This window comes from Saccopteryx bilineata, chromosome 5 (assembly GCF_036850765.1).
Source record: "Saccopteryx bilineata isolate mSacBil1 chromosome 5, mSacBil1_pri_phased_curated, whole genome shotgun sequence".
Classification (NCBI taxonomy): Eukaryota; Metazoa; Chordata; class Mammalia; order Chiroptera; family Emballonuridae; genus Saccopteryx; species Saccopteryx bilineata.
Genome location: NC_089494.1, coordinates 220,201,197 through 220,216,980, shown reverse-complemented (window position 1 = coordinate 220,216,980; position 15,784 = coordinate 220,201,197). Strand labels below are relative to the sequence as shown.

Here is a 15,784-nt window from a genome sequence, read left to right as displayed (position 1 = left end):
ATTATTAATAAATGTAGCATGGTAGAGAATGGTTAGAAAGCAGATAAATATAACTTTAAATATATTAAATAAAATACAATTTGTAATTCTATATCAGAGAATGGCTTCAAAGATCAGTACATGCCTTTCTGTTTTGCTCACATTGTCTTGAACACTTAGAATCCTTCTTTTCTGTATATCCTTTCTTTTTCTTTTAGCTTCGTCCTCTGAACTAATTCCAATTTACCTTTAGAAGATTCTCATAGAATTCTTCTTCTCCGAGATTTTCTTGGTCCCCTGCCTGACTTTAGCAGTCCTTCCTTCAAGCTTTGATTCATATGACTCCATAACATTGTTCCTATCAGAAAATAATCATTTAACGTATGTAATCTCTTCAAAGGAATCTGAATATATTCTATCTCTGATTTGCTATATCTTCGATAGAATAAATTTAGACTATTAAGATACAGTATTTGGCTTTGATTATTAATTTTAATATATCATTCACACTTTATTTTTGTTTTTGATTTTAAATAACATTTTATAAAATGTATATATTTATAACTTTGAAGTAAAAAATGCATTGAGATATTACATTGTCACAGATTGTGGAAATGATAAACTTGTGAAATCAATATATAAAGAGCTAAGAATAGTGTATGTACATTGTTACTTCATAATGAATATAAATTTATGAATATATAACCAACATATAACATGTCTCAGAATGTGTTTTTAGTTAATAAACATAGGGTTAGGTTACTTTAGTTGAGGTTGAAGAGAAATACACTTCAAAGCAATACAGATTTCAAGGAAATGCTTAAGCATTTTTTTTGTCTTTAAATATTCCCTCTCTATTCCCTCTTAGTCTCACTCTTTCCCTTCCTTTCTCCATTCCCATTTCTCTCTAAAAATTACTTGCTTGCCTTCTGTGTAAAACCAGTAGCACCAATAGGATTCTTCATATCAAATTTATGAGCCTATAAAGAGTATCTAGAGGAGTCTTAACACTTTCTTTCTTTGAAGTAAGTGGTAATATTGTTATGGTATGATTGGAAGAGAGAGAGTAAGAGAGAAAGAGGAAGGGAGTATTAAAAGTCTCTATGCAAAATTTCATGCTTCATGGTATGAATATCATTATTTTATGTGTAAAAATATGCTGAATAGACTTTCTTGTGTCTGCAGGGCAAGGAAATAATTATATTTTCTAAAAATAAAATTCATATATTTTATAAAATAGTTCCTAGCTGAAATGAATGACTTGCTAACAGAGGTTCCTATATAATTGGCTAGGTACGAAAAGAGTACGGGAAATGCCTACGGACGCATTGTTGTAGTGGCAAAAGTACAGAGAGTTCCATTGGCTCAGGGAAAACATCTAGTTCTCGAACTCCTGGACGCTACTCCACAGGCTCACAGGTAAAGAATATTGTTAAGTAAAATGAAATAATATATTTTTTGTGGGTTCTTGTCCTTTCCTGGTCAGCTCTGTTTTCTCTAGCAAGTGTTTAACATGTTAACTTTGTTGTTGTTTTAGGTTGTCTCAAATAGGCATGATTATGACAAATTTACGGAACCAAATTGTAATAAAATTATGAAATACAAGGTCTAGGTTTGTGTAATAATTAATTATTTCAAATTGGTTCAGTTGAATGAGTAAAGAAGTGAAGAAAAGAATTTGGCACTTTAACCAAAAGTCAAAAAGGCTAAGATTGTATGTATGTGATTCTTGAGTTAATTGCTTTTTTTAACCAGTATAATAATTCTCTATCACATACTGAAAATATTTACTTATAAAATGGTATGTTTAGTAAAAACAGTTATAACTCAACGTAGTGTTCACTGATTACTTGGAGAACAAGTCAGGGCAGTGAAAGATTCCATAGTAGCTATATTGGTTAAACTAGCCTGTCACTCCCATCAGTCCAGCACTAGATATGAGTTGCATTCTCCCTTACCAGGGAAATTGTAAACTTTTAGAAAAACTGTCAGCCTTTTTTCCCAGGTTACAGTGTCAGTCAAAGATTATTATGTAGATATTTTGGCAATTTCAGGAGATTAGAATGAGCCATTCAGATAAAAGACATAGGATTATGTGAGTCGTGAGTGAGTGTGGGCTAAGACTAGCAGAGTTATCTTTTTAGAACTGCACTATTCACTGGGAAAAGTGATTATGTTTTCAGTTTTGCCTATTAAATATTTCTAAAGATTTAAATTTAAATAGATAAAGATATAAGTCAAGACAGGTTTTTCTTAAATATTTTAGCCCAACCTATAAATCTAATTCTTTTTGGTAAATTTGGCAGTTTTATATACCATAAAGATCACTTTATTTGTTCTTTGATTTAGTCTTAATTGGTTTGTAAATTAAACAAATTAAACTTTATTCATATACTTAGAAAATTAACTATCCTTATAACCTTTAAATATCATTTATAAATTTAATTCTCTCAAACATATTCACTGATCAACTGAACAGTTGTACACACTTAACTAGCACTTGAACAATTCTTATAAATCAAAGATAATGAACAATCGTCCCTTAAACATTTCTCAAACTAATATAATTCTTTTCATCTCACAATTAAAACCCCATATCTAATATCAGTCTAATATTTTTAAATAAAAAAATTTAAATTAACATAACTCTCAAGCCTATCAGTCTATCTTATCACTTAAGTTAACTATAAATTATGATCATAAAAGTTATCCCTACATATACTATAATACTCAATAATTTTATTTTGATTTGTCTTATTATTTCTTTGTTTACTGAAGTTGCAAAGTTGCAAATTAGGGGACCACATATGGATACTATGTGGGCTGAGATTTCTGAGTTTACGACTAATATATTTGCCAATTAGAAATCTGAAGTCTCATATAAGAGTTGGGGCACACCTGGATAATGCTTCCAGCATGAGGCCCTTATAATCCATTCCTATATTTTCAACCTGATAATCCCTACCTCCTTTTTTATAATAATCTTTTTCACAACTTTAAATTGAAATTACTGAGATTCTGTATATCATCAGCTTGATTAGTTTCTGCATGCTTTTGCATATCTGAGCTCACCCACATTATCCTGTTGTTATTGTATGGAACATTGCCATTAATAAAACAGTAATATTAGCGATTTCCATTTATTAATTTCATTTATTATGTTACAAAAGAGTTGTACAGTTGTTATTAATACTTCTAAACTATATGATTGGGCAATGCAGCATATTAATAAAATAATCATTAATTTGGTGGGTAGGTAGACCTTGGCATGAATTCTTTCCTTGCATACATCTGCTCTGGCACAAAGCAAGCTATTTAATCTTATTGACCCTCAGTTTTTTCACCTGTAAAGTGGTGGTAGTAATACTGATTTCTTGTGTTGTTCTAAAGATTGAGCTAATGTATACAAAATATGTACTTAAATTGTGTGTGCTCAATAAATTGGAGCAGCTACCATTTATTAGTGTCATTATTACAGATATGTATTTTAAAACTGTGTCATATTTTTTCACTTTTATCATTGTACTGTCACAATTCTATTCTTGAATAAAAACCATACATTGTCTTCTTCTGCTTAATGTAATACTAACTCTGACTAACCATGTCAACACTCCAACCCTACACAAAGTAAAAGTTACTTAAATCCAGTATGTATAAGTAGAAATAATAAATGTATTTCATATGAACTGTGACTTTCATAAGCAAAATCTAAAGTACTCACTTATAGTAAGGTAAATTTTTAGGAATAGGGATGCCTTTTCACATCAGAGAACTTCTAAATTAACAATTCTCATTTTTTAAAATTTTTTATTGAGAAATATTGGATATATCTTATATAATGCTAAGCAGTCTTCTAAGCCCTGAAGATACAATGGTTAAATGACAAATATCTAGTATCAGTCTAATATTTTGAAATAAAAAATTTTAAATTAACATAACTCTCAAACCTATCAGACTATCTTATCACTTCTTTTAACCACAAGTTATGATCATGAAAATTATTCCTACATATAACACTCAATTATAAATGAAAAATAATACTCAACCATTTTATTGAGAAATATTGGATGTCTCCTGTATAATACCAAGTAGTCTTTTAAGCCCTGGAGTTACAATGGTTAAATGACAAATAACTTCCTTTATGATTGAGAGCTTCAGTTCTAGTTGTGGAGTACAAAAAATTGTTAGCAAACTAATAAACAAATAGACAATATTAGCTATGAAACTTGTAGAACCAAATACAGTAATGTGATGCCAGATGCCCAGGTGCCTACTTGGAATAAGACTATTTGGGGAGATGATATTTATGCCAAAATTCTGAATAACAGGAAGGGAGTTCAAGGGAAAAGAATTCCAAGTGACAAAGCATCTAATGCAAAGCCCTTTAAGATAGAAGAGAACATGCAAATTCCAGAATAGAAAGAATGTCATTGGTTAAAGTGGATGAGAAAACGAATGGGAGATGAATTGAAATAAGAAGGCTAAAGACTGATCTACAGAAATTTGTAAGAGTATGTGAGTGTAGATCTTATTCTGATTACTTAAGAAAGCCAATGGGATGATTTAGAAATGAAAGTTCTAGGATATCTTTCACATGTAAAAGAAATCATGTAGTTATTATGTAAATAAAAAATGGAAATCCATTGGCAAGACTAAAAGTAAAAATTATCTCCACTTGTTGCTCCCCTATATCTACTCCCTGGTTAATAACTTTTACTAGTTTAGCAACATCCATAATCATACAAATATGTATTCACTGAAATGTGTATAAGGTTGGTATGTGTGTGTGTGTGCATGTGTGTGTGTAAAAAGTGGCACAGTAGATAGAGCATCAGCCTGGGATGCTGAGGACCCAGGTTCAAAACTTCTAGGTTGCTGACATGAACACATGCTCCCAAGCTTGAGTGTGGGCTCACCAGCTTGAGTTCAGGGTCAGTGGCTTGAGCATGGGTTCACAGATATGACACCAATGGTCACTGGTTTGAGCCCAAAGGTTACTGACTTAAAGCCCAAGGTCGCTGGCTTGAGCAAGGGAAGACTGGCTCAGCTGGAGCTCCTTGGTCCAGGCACATCTAAGGAAGCAGTCAATCAACAACTAATGTGCCATAACTATGAGTTGATGCTTGTCATCTCTCTCCCTTCCAGTCTGTCTGCCTATCTTTAAAAAAACAAAATGTTGTTTAGTATGTCTATTTAAGATCTTTCTTTTAAGAAATACCTTATTGTATGCAGTCGTCTCTGGCTTGCTTTCTTTACCTCTGAATTCTAAGGCTCATCCTGGTTCAATTCCATGAACTTTTAAGTGTTGGCTTATGCCGTGTACTATATACTTTTTCCTCTGTCTGCAATGCTTTTCCTTTTTTTCTATTCCTACTCAACTATTTTACATAGTAGAATGAGTTATTAACATCCTAGAACAGAAGGCAAATAACTAAATTCAAATATAGGTTTTTTCGCTGTTAGGTCTGTAACATTGGACATGTTAACTAACCTCTAAATCTCAGATTTCTATTGAGTAAAAGAGTATCTATCACAGGGAGTTCTTTTGAGGTTTTATACATGAAAAACACATAACATAGACCTAGAACACAGAAAGAGTTTATATAAACTATATGTTATGTATATACGTACATATAATATTTACCATGTATCAGGCATTATTTCAGTTTTATGATACATGAGTTAACAAAAAACACAAAAGTTCTGTTTTTGTAGACCTTCAAATAGAGGGGAGGGCAAAAGTAGATTTACAGTTGTTCGAATGGAAAATAATACAATAATTAATATATAAGAATAGAAGAATAAACTGAGTTTTCTGTGTTCACAACTATAAACATACTTTGCTCACTCCTATACAACATGGATATCAGATATTGAACATTACATATAAATATAAGAAAGTACATTATTATAATGTGCGGTATTACAGAAAATGGTCATGTTTATGGAAGGTAATAGTATAGTTCAGTGCGTGGAATACAATTCTAAATAAGGTAGTCAGCTTAGGTCTATTGAAGGAGAAAATATATGAGCAGAACCTTAAAATTGATGAAGGAACTACCCATGTTGGTATAAGAGAGAACACTCCAGGGAGAGTAAACAGGTAAACCAAGCTCTAAGCAGAGGCATGTTTGACATGTTAAGGAATGGCAAAGGAGCAAGTGTGGCTAGCTCAGGAAAAGGGACTAATAGAAATGAAATAGGGGGGCAGCTCATATAAATGTCACCTACCAAGATCGCAATTTCATCACTTCTCAGTTAAGATGTCACTTCTTCAATCCACTATCCTTAGAGTTTCTAAGTAAGTACATATCCATTTCACTTTCTAAATTCTTTTAGTTATATATATAATATAACAAACATTTACAAAAATGCATAATACTTAAGTTTATGACACAATGAGTTATTATACCTTCCCAGGTTAAATAATATAATATGGAAAATGCTTCAAAATCCCTTTGAACTCTTCTTAATCACTCACCTCCAAATATACCACAATCTTAATATTTAACATTACATTATGTTTTGCATGTGTTTATACTTATTCATATGATATCATCCAGAAATATTCTTTTTATTTTATATTCTTGGACACCTATGTTGCTGCAGGAGTCTATGTTGTTTTTTTATTACATTGCTGTGCATCATTCTATAATTTATTCATCCATTCTGCTGATAGCCATTTGGATTATTTGTTTTGAGTTGTAATAATTAATACTTCTATGGAGATCTTGGAGCACCTTATTAGACATGTTGGGATTGATTTTTCTCTTTTGTATTTCCTAGGTACTTGACATCTAGTAGAGGGTAATTAATATTTTAATTAATTAACAAAAACATATGTCCTTAATATTTGTTCCCAATATTTTATTTTGAAGCTTTTGAAATATATTTTCAATAGAATAATTCTCAAATTTTCAGGGTCTGTAGTCATGCACCAGTTTTCTTATTGTGCTTTTGTTTATTAGTTTTGCTGTGTATGTGTGTGTGTGTGTCTGTATTTGCTGACCTATATAACAATATAGACAATATTTCTGAAGAATAAATGTATCCCAAGATTCATAAAAACAATTTTAATATTAAACACTCCTATTTTTCAAGGAATTCAAATATATTTGGAACATAACCCATTTATGAGCTTGGTTTTATCATTTGTGGTAGTAATAAATGGTTTTTATAACTATTTCATCCTTGGAAAATCTTCTGAAAAGATTGTTTTCTCCTCACAACATTGTTCATGCATTTTTGATCCTAACTCAATAAAATAGCAAAACAAGATAAACCAGAAAAAAAATAATTCCACCAAATCTAAAAATATTGCACTGCTTTCTTAAATTATACAGCACTTAGAATATTGAATTTGAGAATACAGCTAATGATGTAAGAATTTTCAGTTACCTGTAAAACTTCCTACTTTGAAGCAATAGTAAGGGTAAATCAACTCCCTTTATCTCCTTCATTAAAAAGAAAACTCAAGATAGTATATAACCTATAAAATTACTTTGGTCTCCTTACAAATTAATGGAAATATTAACTTAGATCTGTAGCATTTTAATAATAGTCTGTTTTTTCTTAACAAACTCTTTCTTGTAAGATTTTGAATACTTGAACTAAATATTTTGTTAATAAAACTGATAATTTAATGTATACTTATATACCTCATTTCCATTAAAATTACAATGAAAATAAATTTGCTTTTACTTGGAAACTAAAATTATTAAATTATAACTGTGTATAGTACATTTTTCTATGTCCTCAACATGTTTAAATTGATATAGTACATTACATTTATTTTTCATAATTATAATTGTTTTAGATATAGGCATTTAGAATTATACTTAATAAGAAGCGTTTATTATTATTAATTTAGTTTCTGATGTTCTCATGCCACTGTACTGAAAGCATGTAGAAGTTGTATATTTGCCAGATACCAGAAACAAAGCTCTCATATAAAAAATTATTTTTATAAAAATTCGCTGCTTGGTGAGTTCATTTCCTTTTCCTTTCTCCCCATCAAGAGCCGAATTCGCAGAATGTGGAATGACACAGTCAGAAAGCAGTCAGAGTCCTCCTTCATTACTGGAGATATAAACAGTTCTGCATCACTCAACAGAGGTAATTAGAAATGATTTTTTATATTTATTACTTTTGTGCTTACTTTAAGAAGTTCTTAAATGCATTTCTTTATTTGTAACTTCTGGACCTTTTTCCACATGATAGAAGTATTTCAAAGGTATAAAACCTGGTTGAGTGTAGCAATGTGTTCCATTATTCATAAGCCTTTTTTCTCCATCCTGAATTTTCAGGAAATCTTTTCTGAAAGGAAGTTAGAAAACAAGAACATTCTTTTTCTAGTCATCTACTACTGCTATAAACCGGTGAGCTGTCAGACCTCATTGGAAGCAGTGAAAATGGGCAATTATTTGACTGTATAGTCCGCTAAGCATCATAGAGTTCCACATTAACCCAGGTATAGAGCGATTTCATAGTTTTGGTGGAAGTAAAAATATACTGTCTAATACATATTTAAGGCAACACATGTTTTGGAGAGAAAAATCACATCTAATCTTAATATCTAAAAGACTTAGATAATATTGAGTATCTACAAGAAAAAATATTCTCTGTATACATTTATGTAGATGTTATCATTTGTTTGTGTATATGTACTTTGGTTAAAATATTCCTAGGCAACAATTCAGCTTTTTTTAAATGAAGTTCACTTAATGTACTGCTTTGTTATGGTTGATTTTTTTTATTCTCTCTTTTATAGTGTATGTGCATGTATATATGATTAGAATTAAATTGACTGCAATAAAAATGTGTAGATCCATTAGTTGTGGAGAGCGAGAGTACACTATAATCAGCTCTGGGAAATATATAGAATAAAGTATAGCTTTATCAGGGAAGGTGGTGTTTATATAAGTTTACTCCAATCATCCTGTCCTAAGAGAGACATTTTTGATGCATAATTCAGAAGTCATTTGAATGATCAATATTGTTATTTTTTTTCTTACCAAATTAAGATTAGTAGTTTGTTCTAAGCCTGTTTCTGTCAGCTTTTTGTTGCATTAAATGCTACATAGAAACAAATAATTTGACAGATACAGTTTAGGATTAAGAAGGATTCAGACATTCCTGCTCTTAAATTACTTTTACTCAAGCAAACTGCATCTTTTTTATATGAAAGAAGTTAGGACATGTAGCATCCAAGTTGAATTTGATACAGGGATACATGTTATATATAACCTTAATTGATTTTTTATGCTATTTGGGCAGTGATATAGAAACTGTAACCTTGTGATGATATATTAAATGTTCTATATCACTTTTGCTTAAGTAAGAACAGTGAGTACAAATATACCTCCAAATGTAAAGAAAATACATTAAAAAGATTTCCTTCTTATATTTTGTTTTATTATTAGTCTATTTTTATTTACTAGAGTACATTGATTTACATAATATTGCTCAAGTATTCTTTTAATATTTAATTTTTAATTTTAATGATTAACTTGTAAAAATTTATTTAAATATAAATCCTCTAAATTTTGACAAACTTTCAAATTGTAGAAAACAAATTACTTAAAAATGTATATACAATGTTTAGGAATTAGTTTCCTTAGTGACAGATTTTTTTTTTTAAATAATCCTATACATAGAAATTTTACTTTTTAATATTTTCCTAGTAAGAAAGCATCCTTATTAGTAGGATTTATTATTAGAAGTATCTTGCATCTAGTGATTACAGAAACCATAGAATAATTATTGTTTAAACAAAAATTGAGATAATATGATTTTAATGATATACTGTTTATTTGCCTGCCATGAAGATGGATAAAATATTTAAAATTATTTTATCTAGCATAATGATCTAAATTTATGTAAAAATAGGTGTGCAATCTTCGCAAAAACTTTTAAATGGGTAATTTTTATGGCATTGATTTTAGTCAGTCACATTGTATAATATTGCTGCACCATTTTTAGTTTGTTCTCAAGAATTTCATCCACTTGAAATATATAAAATGTAGATGAATGGGTCAATTTGAAATATATTTAAAGAAAATAATATTTTATATTGACTGATCATATGTTTAAATCTATTTTTAAAATTTTTAGTTTTAAAAGGTAATTCTCAAAGTTATTGAAGAAACTATAAAATTTCTTGTGACATCCAATAAGGTACTTCAGTGATGTGATGACTTTGGGAGAGAGTTAAATTGAATTTTTGATTTGAAATGTGTCCAGGCAGTGATCTTTTCCTTTAGGATATATATTCTTCCCTTCCCTCAGTGACTTTAATCGTGGTAGACATCATAGTGATCTTCTTGATTTCCTATATTAATTTTCTAGTCCCCCAAGTCAGAAACTCCTCATTTTATTCTCATCTCATTATTTTTTATTTTAGATGAGTAGAGTACTTTAAAATTTTATTTCTTCATATTATATCTCTGAAGATATAGTCTTTAACCTCCTTCTTTAATCTTGTCTTATTTCCCAGGGTCCTATCTTCCCTGCATTCAGGCGTGTCTGTCATATTTAGGTAGGTGGCATCCAAGATTCATCTTTTCATATAAACACTTCTGCCACCTCAGCAACAAATTATTCATCTCTGTTTATTCAAAAGATTATATTCTTTGTTCTTAAAATAAAAATGTTGGGTATTGCATCTTTACATCTATATTTATTCTAACTTCCCATTTGTTCTTAGTTTCTTAAGCTAGCAATTGTTTTTAATTCAAACTCCATTTTCCTTTCTAAGTTAGATATATTAAATCTCTTATTTTTGCCTTTATGAACAGATCTAGCCGTTGAAAACCATAAGATGTCTAAAAATCAGTACTATGTTCACTGTAGATTTTCTTTCTTGTTCATTCTACTGCCTGATTCATCGAAAGAATATATTTTTAAAAATTTTGTAGGTCTTATCTATTCTTCTAATCAAGGAATTATCATTATTATCTTTGAGATCCATTAAGAATAAAACATTGACCATGCAGGCAGAAATTCTTCTTAATAGTTTTTATTTTTAGAAACCACTTCTAATAGTCTATTCTTGAACCAACTTGTTACATCCTATGTATCAGATTAGCTGTCTAAATTTCCCAGAGTGATAAACCTCATTACTATTGGGATGTACTCCTTGGAAGGTTTATTGATCATGTTCAGTTTGTGTAATCATTCTTATATATTCTCTTTGGGATTTTGTTGTTTGGTTACCTCATCTTTTTAAAACCTTCCAGTATATTGTCCCTTCATTATGTAGATTTGTGAAGATGTTTTCCAAATTTTCCCTATACTTTCTTAAATATTTTCCTCTGCCAACTTGTTTGTGAAAAGGCTGCACACTCACACAAATCCAGAACTCCTTGAGATCAACACCGCAGGACTACTATCAAATTAACTTCACACATGCCCTGTATACACAGGTAGAAGAAGCTTTGCAAGAGTACTAAGGGATGATTAATTACAGAGTTTAAGGTAAGTTAACTAGGCTCCAAACCCAAGTTTTCAGGAACCCCACAGTAAGGTTTATTCCTTTATACATTTAAATATTTACTATTTTATATGCACCTTGAAGTCAGCCCTCAATCCCCAGGCTCCTCCCAGGTCCATTGGAAATCTACTCCACATATCTAGTAGCTCAAATTTCCTGGGAGCAATTGAAACAATTTGTAGGGAGAGTAATCTTTCACACCTGTATTCCCTACCCACAGTAACTGCTGGGGAAGTCTTATCCTCAACAATTTTGATTCACATTGCCTCTAAAACTTGAATTTAATCCGCAATTAAAGAATTTGCTGAGAAATATCTCTGGTAGTAAAATTAATTATGAAATATTTCCACTCCTTTTGTATATCTATGTAGAAAGTGTAATATTTTCTAAAATTAGATTTTATTAGGTTTATTTCATCATGAATAATGTAATTGCAATGCCCACTTTTAAATTTAATTAATTAGACTGACATCAGAAATTTCAGCTCAAAATCAAGTTTTGCTAAGTAGCTGTTACCAATACGTTATGATCGCATGAATTACCAAAATTTGCCCCTTCCCATCTTCCACCCCAGCTGTGAATTTATTGCGAAAGTGTTCCCATTCTGAGTGGCAGATTTAGCAAAAAGGCATTTCTTCTTTTTGAACAATGGTTTGGCTAGCATCGTGGGTTTTTATTTCCCTCTATCTCCCATCTTCCGTCTCATCAACCTCCCACACAGTGCAAGTTAGCTTTTTATACATGGTGATCTGAACACTAACACTGAATTTATTTAAGCCAAATTTGAGTGTTATATGCAGAAGACTGATCTATAGATGTGTAGCACTTTATTTATAAATACTAACACATTCTCCTTTAGTAGTTCAGAGTCATAGTAATCTGTACAAGCGTTCTAGTAAATTTATGTAATCAGTAAAATTATGATGGCCTATAGCAATGTTTTCATAAATTTTAAGGGTAAAGGTTTCCTTTCTTTTTTATTTTCTAATAGCAAGTGAGAGGAATGAGGTTGTTATCTGAATGCCAAAAAAAAGAAAGAAAAAGAAATAATAATTTACCTAAGAAGGTGCTACCCTTGAGGCTAACAAAAATAAATACATTAATAAAACTGAATGGTCCCTTTAAATCAGAAATTAAATGCAAATTACATCTGCCTTATTTGTACCTTTCACTTTTGATTTATAACCATGTTTTAGCATTTAGGAAACAAAGGTAAAATGTTTATTCTCACTGCCTTATATAACAACAGAAGCAAACACTGTCTTCTCTTTCCTTCAAACTCTATCCACCCTCCAAAACACTGGTCCAATTCCGACAGCCCTCTGTGCTAAAGAACCAGTTCTGTGGCAGAGCAGGGATGTGACTCATTCCTATTGTAAACTCTTGTCTTCTCAGACCTGTATTGTCTTTCCCAGGAGGCTGGTTACAGAGGCAGAAGAAACTCCATAATAAATCACCTGCCACCTCATTAATATTCAACCTACTATGCATACTTGCTTTTATTTTTATTTTTTTAGTGAAAGTAAAAAAGTATAAGTGGTGTTTCACTGCGATGAATGATTTCTATAAATTGAAGCTACTGGGATAAAGCACTCATTGTACTTTATTAATGTCAGGAAATATAGTCTGGTTTATATGTACCAAAAATATGTCATATTGCCTCAAAGCCTGGCATCATTGTTTGTAAATATTAACCAAATCCTAATCTTATCTGACAGCTATTAGTGAAAGTTTTTTAGCAACAGTGAATGATGTTCCTAAAAATACTTGCATAGTTAGCAGATCAGAATGGCCTACATAAGAAAATTTTTGTTATGAGAAAACATTATGAAGATATAGGTGCAAATATATTAAGTGTTCTATGTCATGTATAAAATTTTTATTTCACATATATCTTTTTACTTATATCTATTATAATATTTTCACCTTTATATTCTTGATTTATAAATGAGGCAACAGTACTCTCTGTTAATTTTTTTGCTTTGTGCATGGCATCAGTAAAGACATAATCAGAAAATATACTATAGAAAAATCTGTGTTAGGAAAATCAGTTTAATAGCACAAAAGCAAAATAAATACAGATTTTAAGTGAGAGGCTGTGTCAAAAAAATAAATAATGCTATTAATATTCTGTTTTCTAAATTCAGTGACAAAATAATTTTCAGAATGAACTTATCATTGAAAAATGAAATATATTAAATATTAATTTCTAATGAGTTGAAGACTAATGGTTCTTGCTAAAAATTGTTAGCAGGAACTGAAAAAGAAAAACTTTTATCTGACCAGTGGTTGCGCATTGGCTAGAGAATCGACCTGGAATGCTGAGGTCACTGTTTGAAAATCCAAGGTTTCCAGCTTGAGCCTGGGACACTGACCAGTTTGAGGTCAGTGTCACCAGCATATTCCAAAGGTCACCAGCTTGAGCATGGAGTCATGTGCTCAACCCTGAGGTTGCTGGGTCAGCTTGAGCCCAAGGTCTCTGGTCTGATCATTGGTCCAAGGCACTTACAGGAAACAATCAATGCACAACTAAGTGAAGCAACCGATGAGTTGATACTTCTCTCCATCTCTCTCTCTCCCTCTCTCCCTTCCTTCCTTTCTCTCTCTCTCTCTCTTTCTCTCTCTCTCTCTCAAAAGAAAAAGAAAAAACTTTTAAATGCTTGCCTAGTGAGTTCTTCTTGTTCTTACTTTTAATTTTCTCTTTTATATGAACCCTTCAAATCATCTAGCCTCTCACAGATAAGTAAAAATGATGATTATTGTATCTTTCATGGACTCCTTCTGAAAAAGTTCTTTATCTATATAGATTACTTATTTTATAGTTTATTTCCTTATTGCCTTATATATAATTGGCAATATCTCTTACTTCTTTATTATAAAAAAAAAAAAAAACTACAGTGAGATGCCCTGACAACTTCTAACGATAGTGCTATGGAACATTTCCACCTAATTCTGATATATTATTGTGGTTTCATAAAAGTTGCTTAGCATATAATTGTTCAAAAATATCATCTTTTTTAGAACTTAATGTGAATACTCTAACTTATCTTCAGAAATTACCGGTAATCTTTTTTCTAATAGAATACAACATGTCCCTTTATAGTTCTTGATAAATTTGGAATTTTGCCTTGGTGTTCACAGCGATCATTTATCTATCGTACACTGTTCGTATTTATTACTCATTATCTTTATATTCATGAAGAAGCTGGGTTTCTGGGTAACTTGTCCAAGGTTACATGGCTAGTTAAGGGCAAAAACTAGATTCCAGACAAGGTTCTCTGACCACAAAACCCTACTTATGATAACAAAAATGTATATTCTCGTCTTACGATAACAGTTGTTCTTGAAGCTTGGTGAAGCTTAGAATAAAGACATTTTCCAAGAATTATTGTTTACTTTTATTTTTTTTGTGACAGAGACAGAGAAAGGGACAGATAGGAACAGACAGACCTAGGAAGGGAGAGAGATGAGAAGCATCAATTCTTTGTTACAGCACCTTAGTTGTTCGTTGATTGCTTTCTCATATGTGCCTTGGTTGGGGGAGCTACAGCATAGCAATTGACCCCTTGCTCAAGCCAGCAACCTTGGGCTCAAGCCAGTGACCTTGGGCTTAAAGCCAGCAACCTTTGGGCTCAAGCCAACAAACATGGGGTCATGTATATGATCCTACGCTCAAGCCATTGGCCCCGTGCTCAAGCTGGTGAGCCCATGCTCAAGCCAGACCTCGGGGTTTTGAACCTGGGCCCTCTGTGTCCCAGTCTGATGCTCTGTCCACTGCACCACCACCTGGTCATGCTCCAAGAATTATTTTAAAATGATTTTAATCACCTCACATGGAAGAATATAAGATATTCTTACAACACAATTATTCATATCTTCTTAATTTTCTTCCACTTAATTTTTTTCTAAGTACAGTATCATTTTTAGGGTAGATTTAGCCTCTTCACTTAGAGAATAAAAAGCTGTAAAATACTCTGTAAACATGTGGGGATAGATTGGCCAATACATATTACTTTTACAAAGTTATTTGATGTGGAAGAGGCTGAATTACTATTGTTATTGTTCAATTGTAAAACTTAGGTGGCAAGAAAATTTTTACAGTCATTCTTTCCTGGAAGTGCTCAAGATATTTTACTAGTAAAATCCTTTTATCTTATTTTTTTTTATGTTCTTATATTTCAGTAAAAGGATGAACATTTTAGTTAGGAAAGATTCTGTTAATAAACTAAGTAAATAATTTCTGCCTATAATCACTTACTAATAGAGCCAAAAGTATCTTTGTTCCTGAACTTGATATTCCTTGAAACTGTGTTC

At 31.3% G+C, this 15,784-nt stretch overlaps 1 protein-coding gene across 5 annotated transcripts in view; it reads left to right on the top strand.

Moving 5' to 3' along the window:
* Positions 1-15,784, top strand: part of ADGRL3 (adhesion G protein-coupled receptor L3) — an 870,179-nt gene that overhangs the window by 828,290 nt on the left and 26,105 nt on the right. For all 5 annotated transcript variants that reach the window (XM_066233208.1, XM_066233205.1, XM_066233207.1 and 2 more), the window contains 2 exons: positions 1,273-1,398; positions 7,998-8,094. In XM_066233208.1, coding sequence (XP_066089305.1) covers positions 1,273-1,398; positions 7,998-8,094 — 223 coding nt within the window. The remainder of the gene's footprint in view (positions 1-1,272; positions 1,399-7,997; positions 8,095-15,784) is intronic.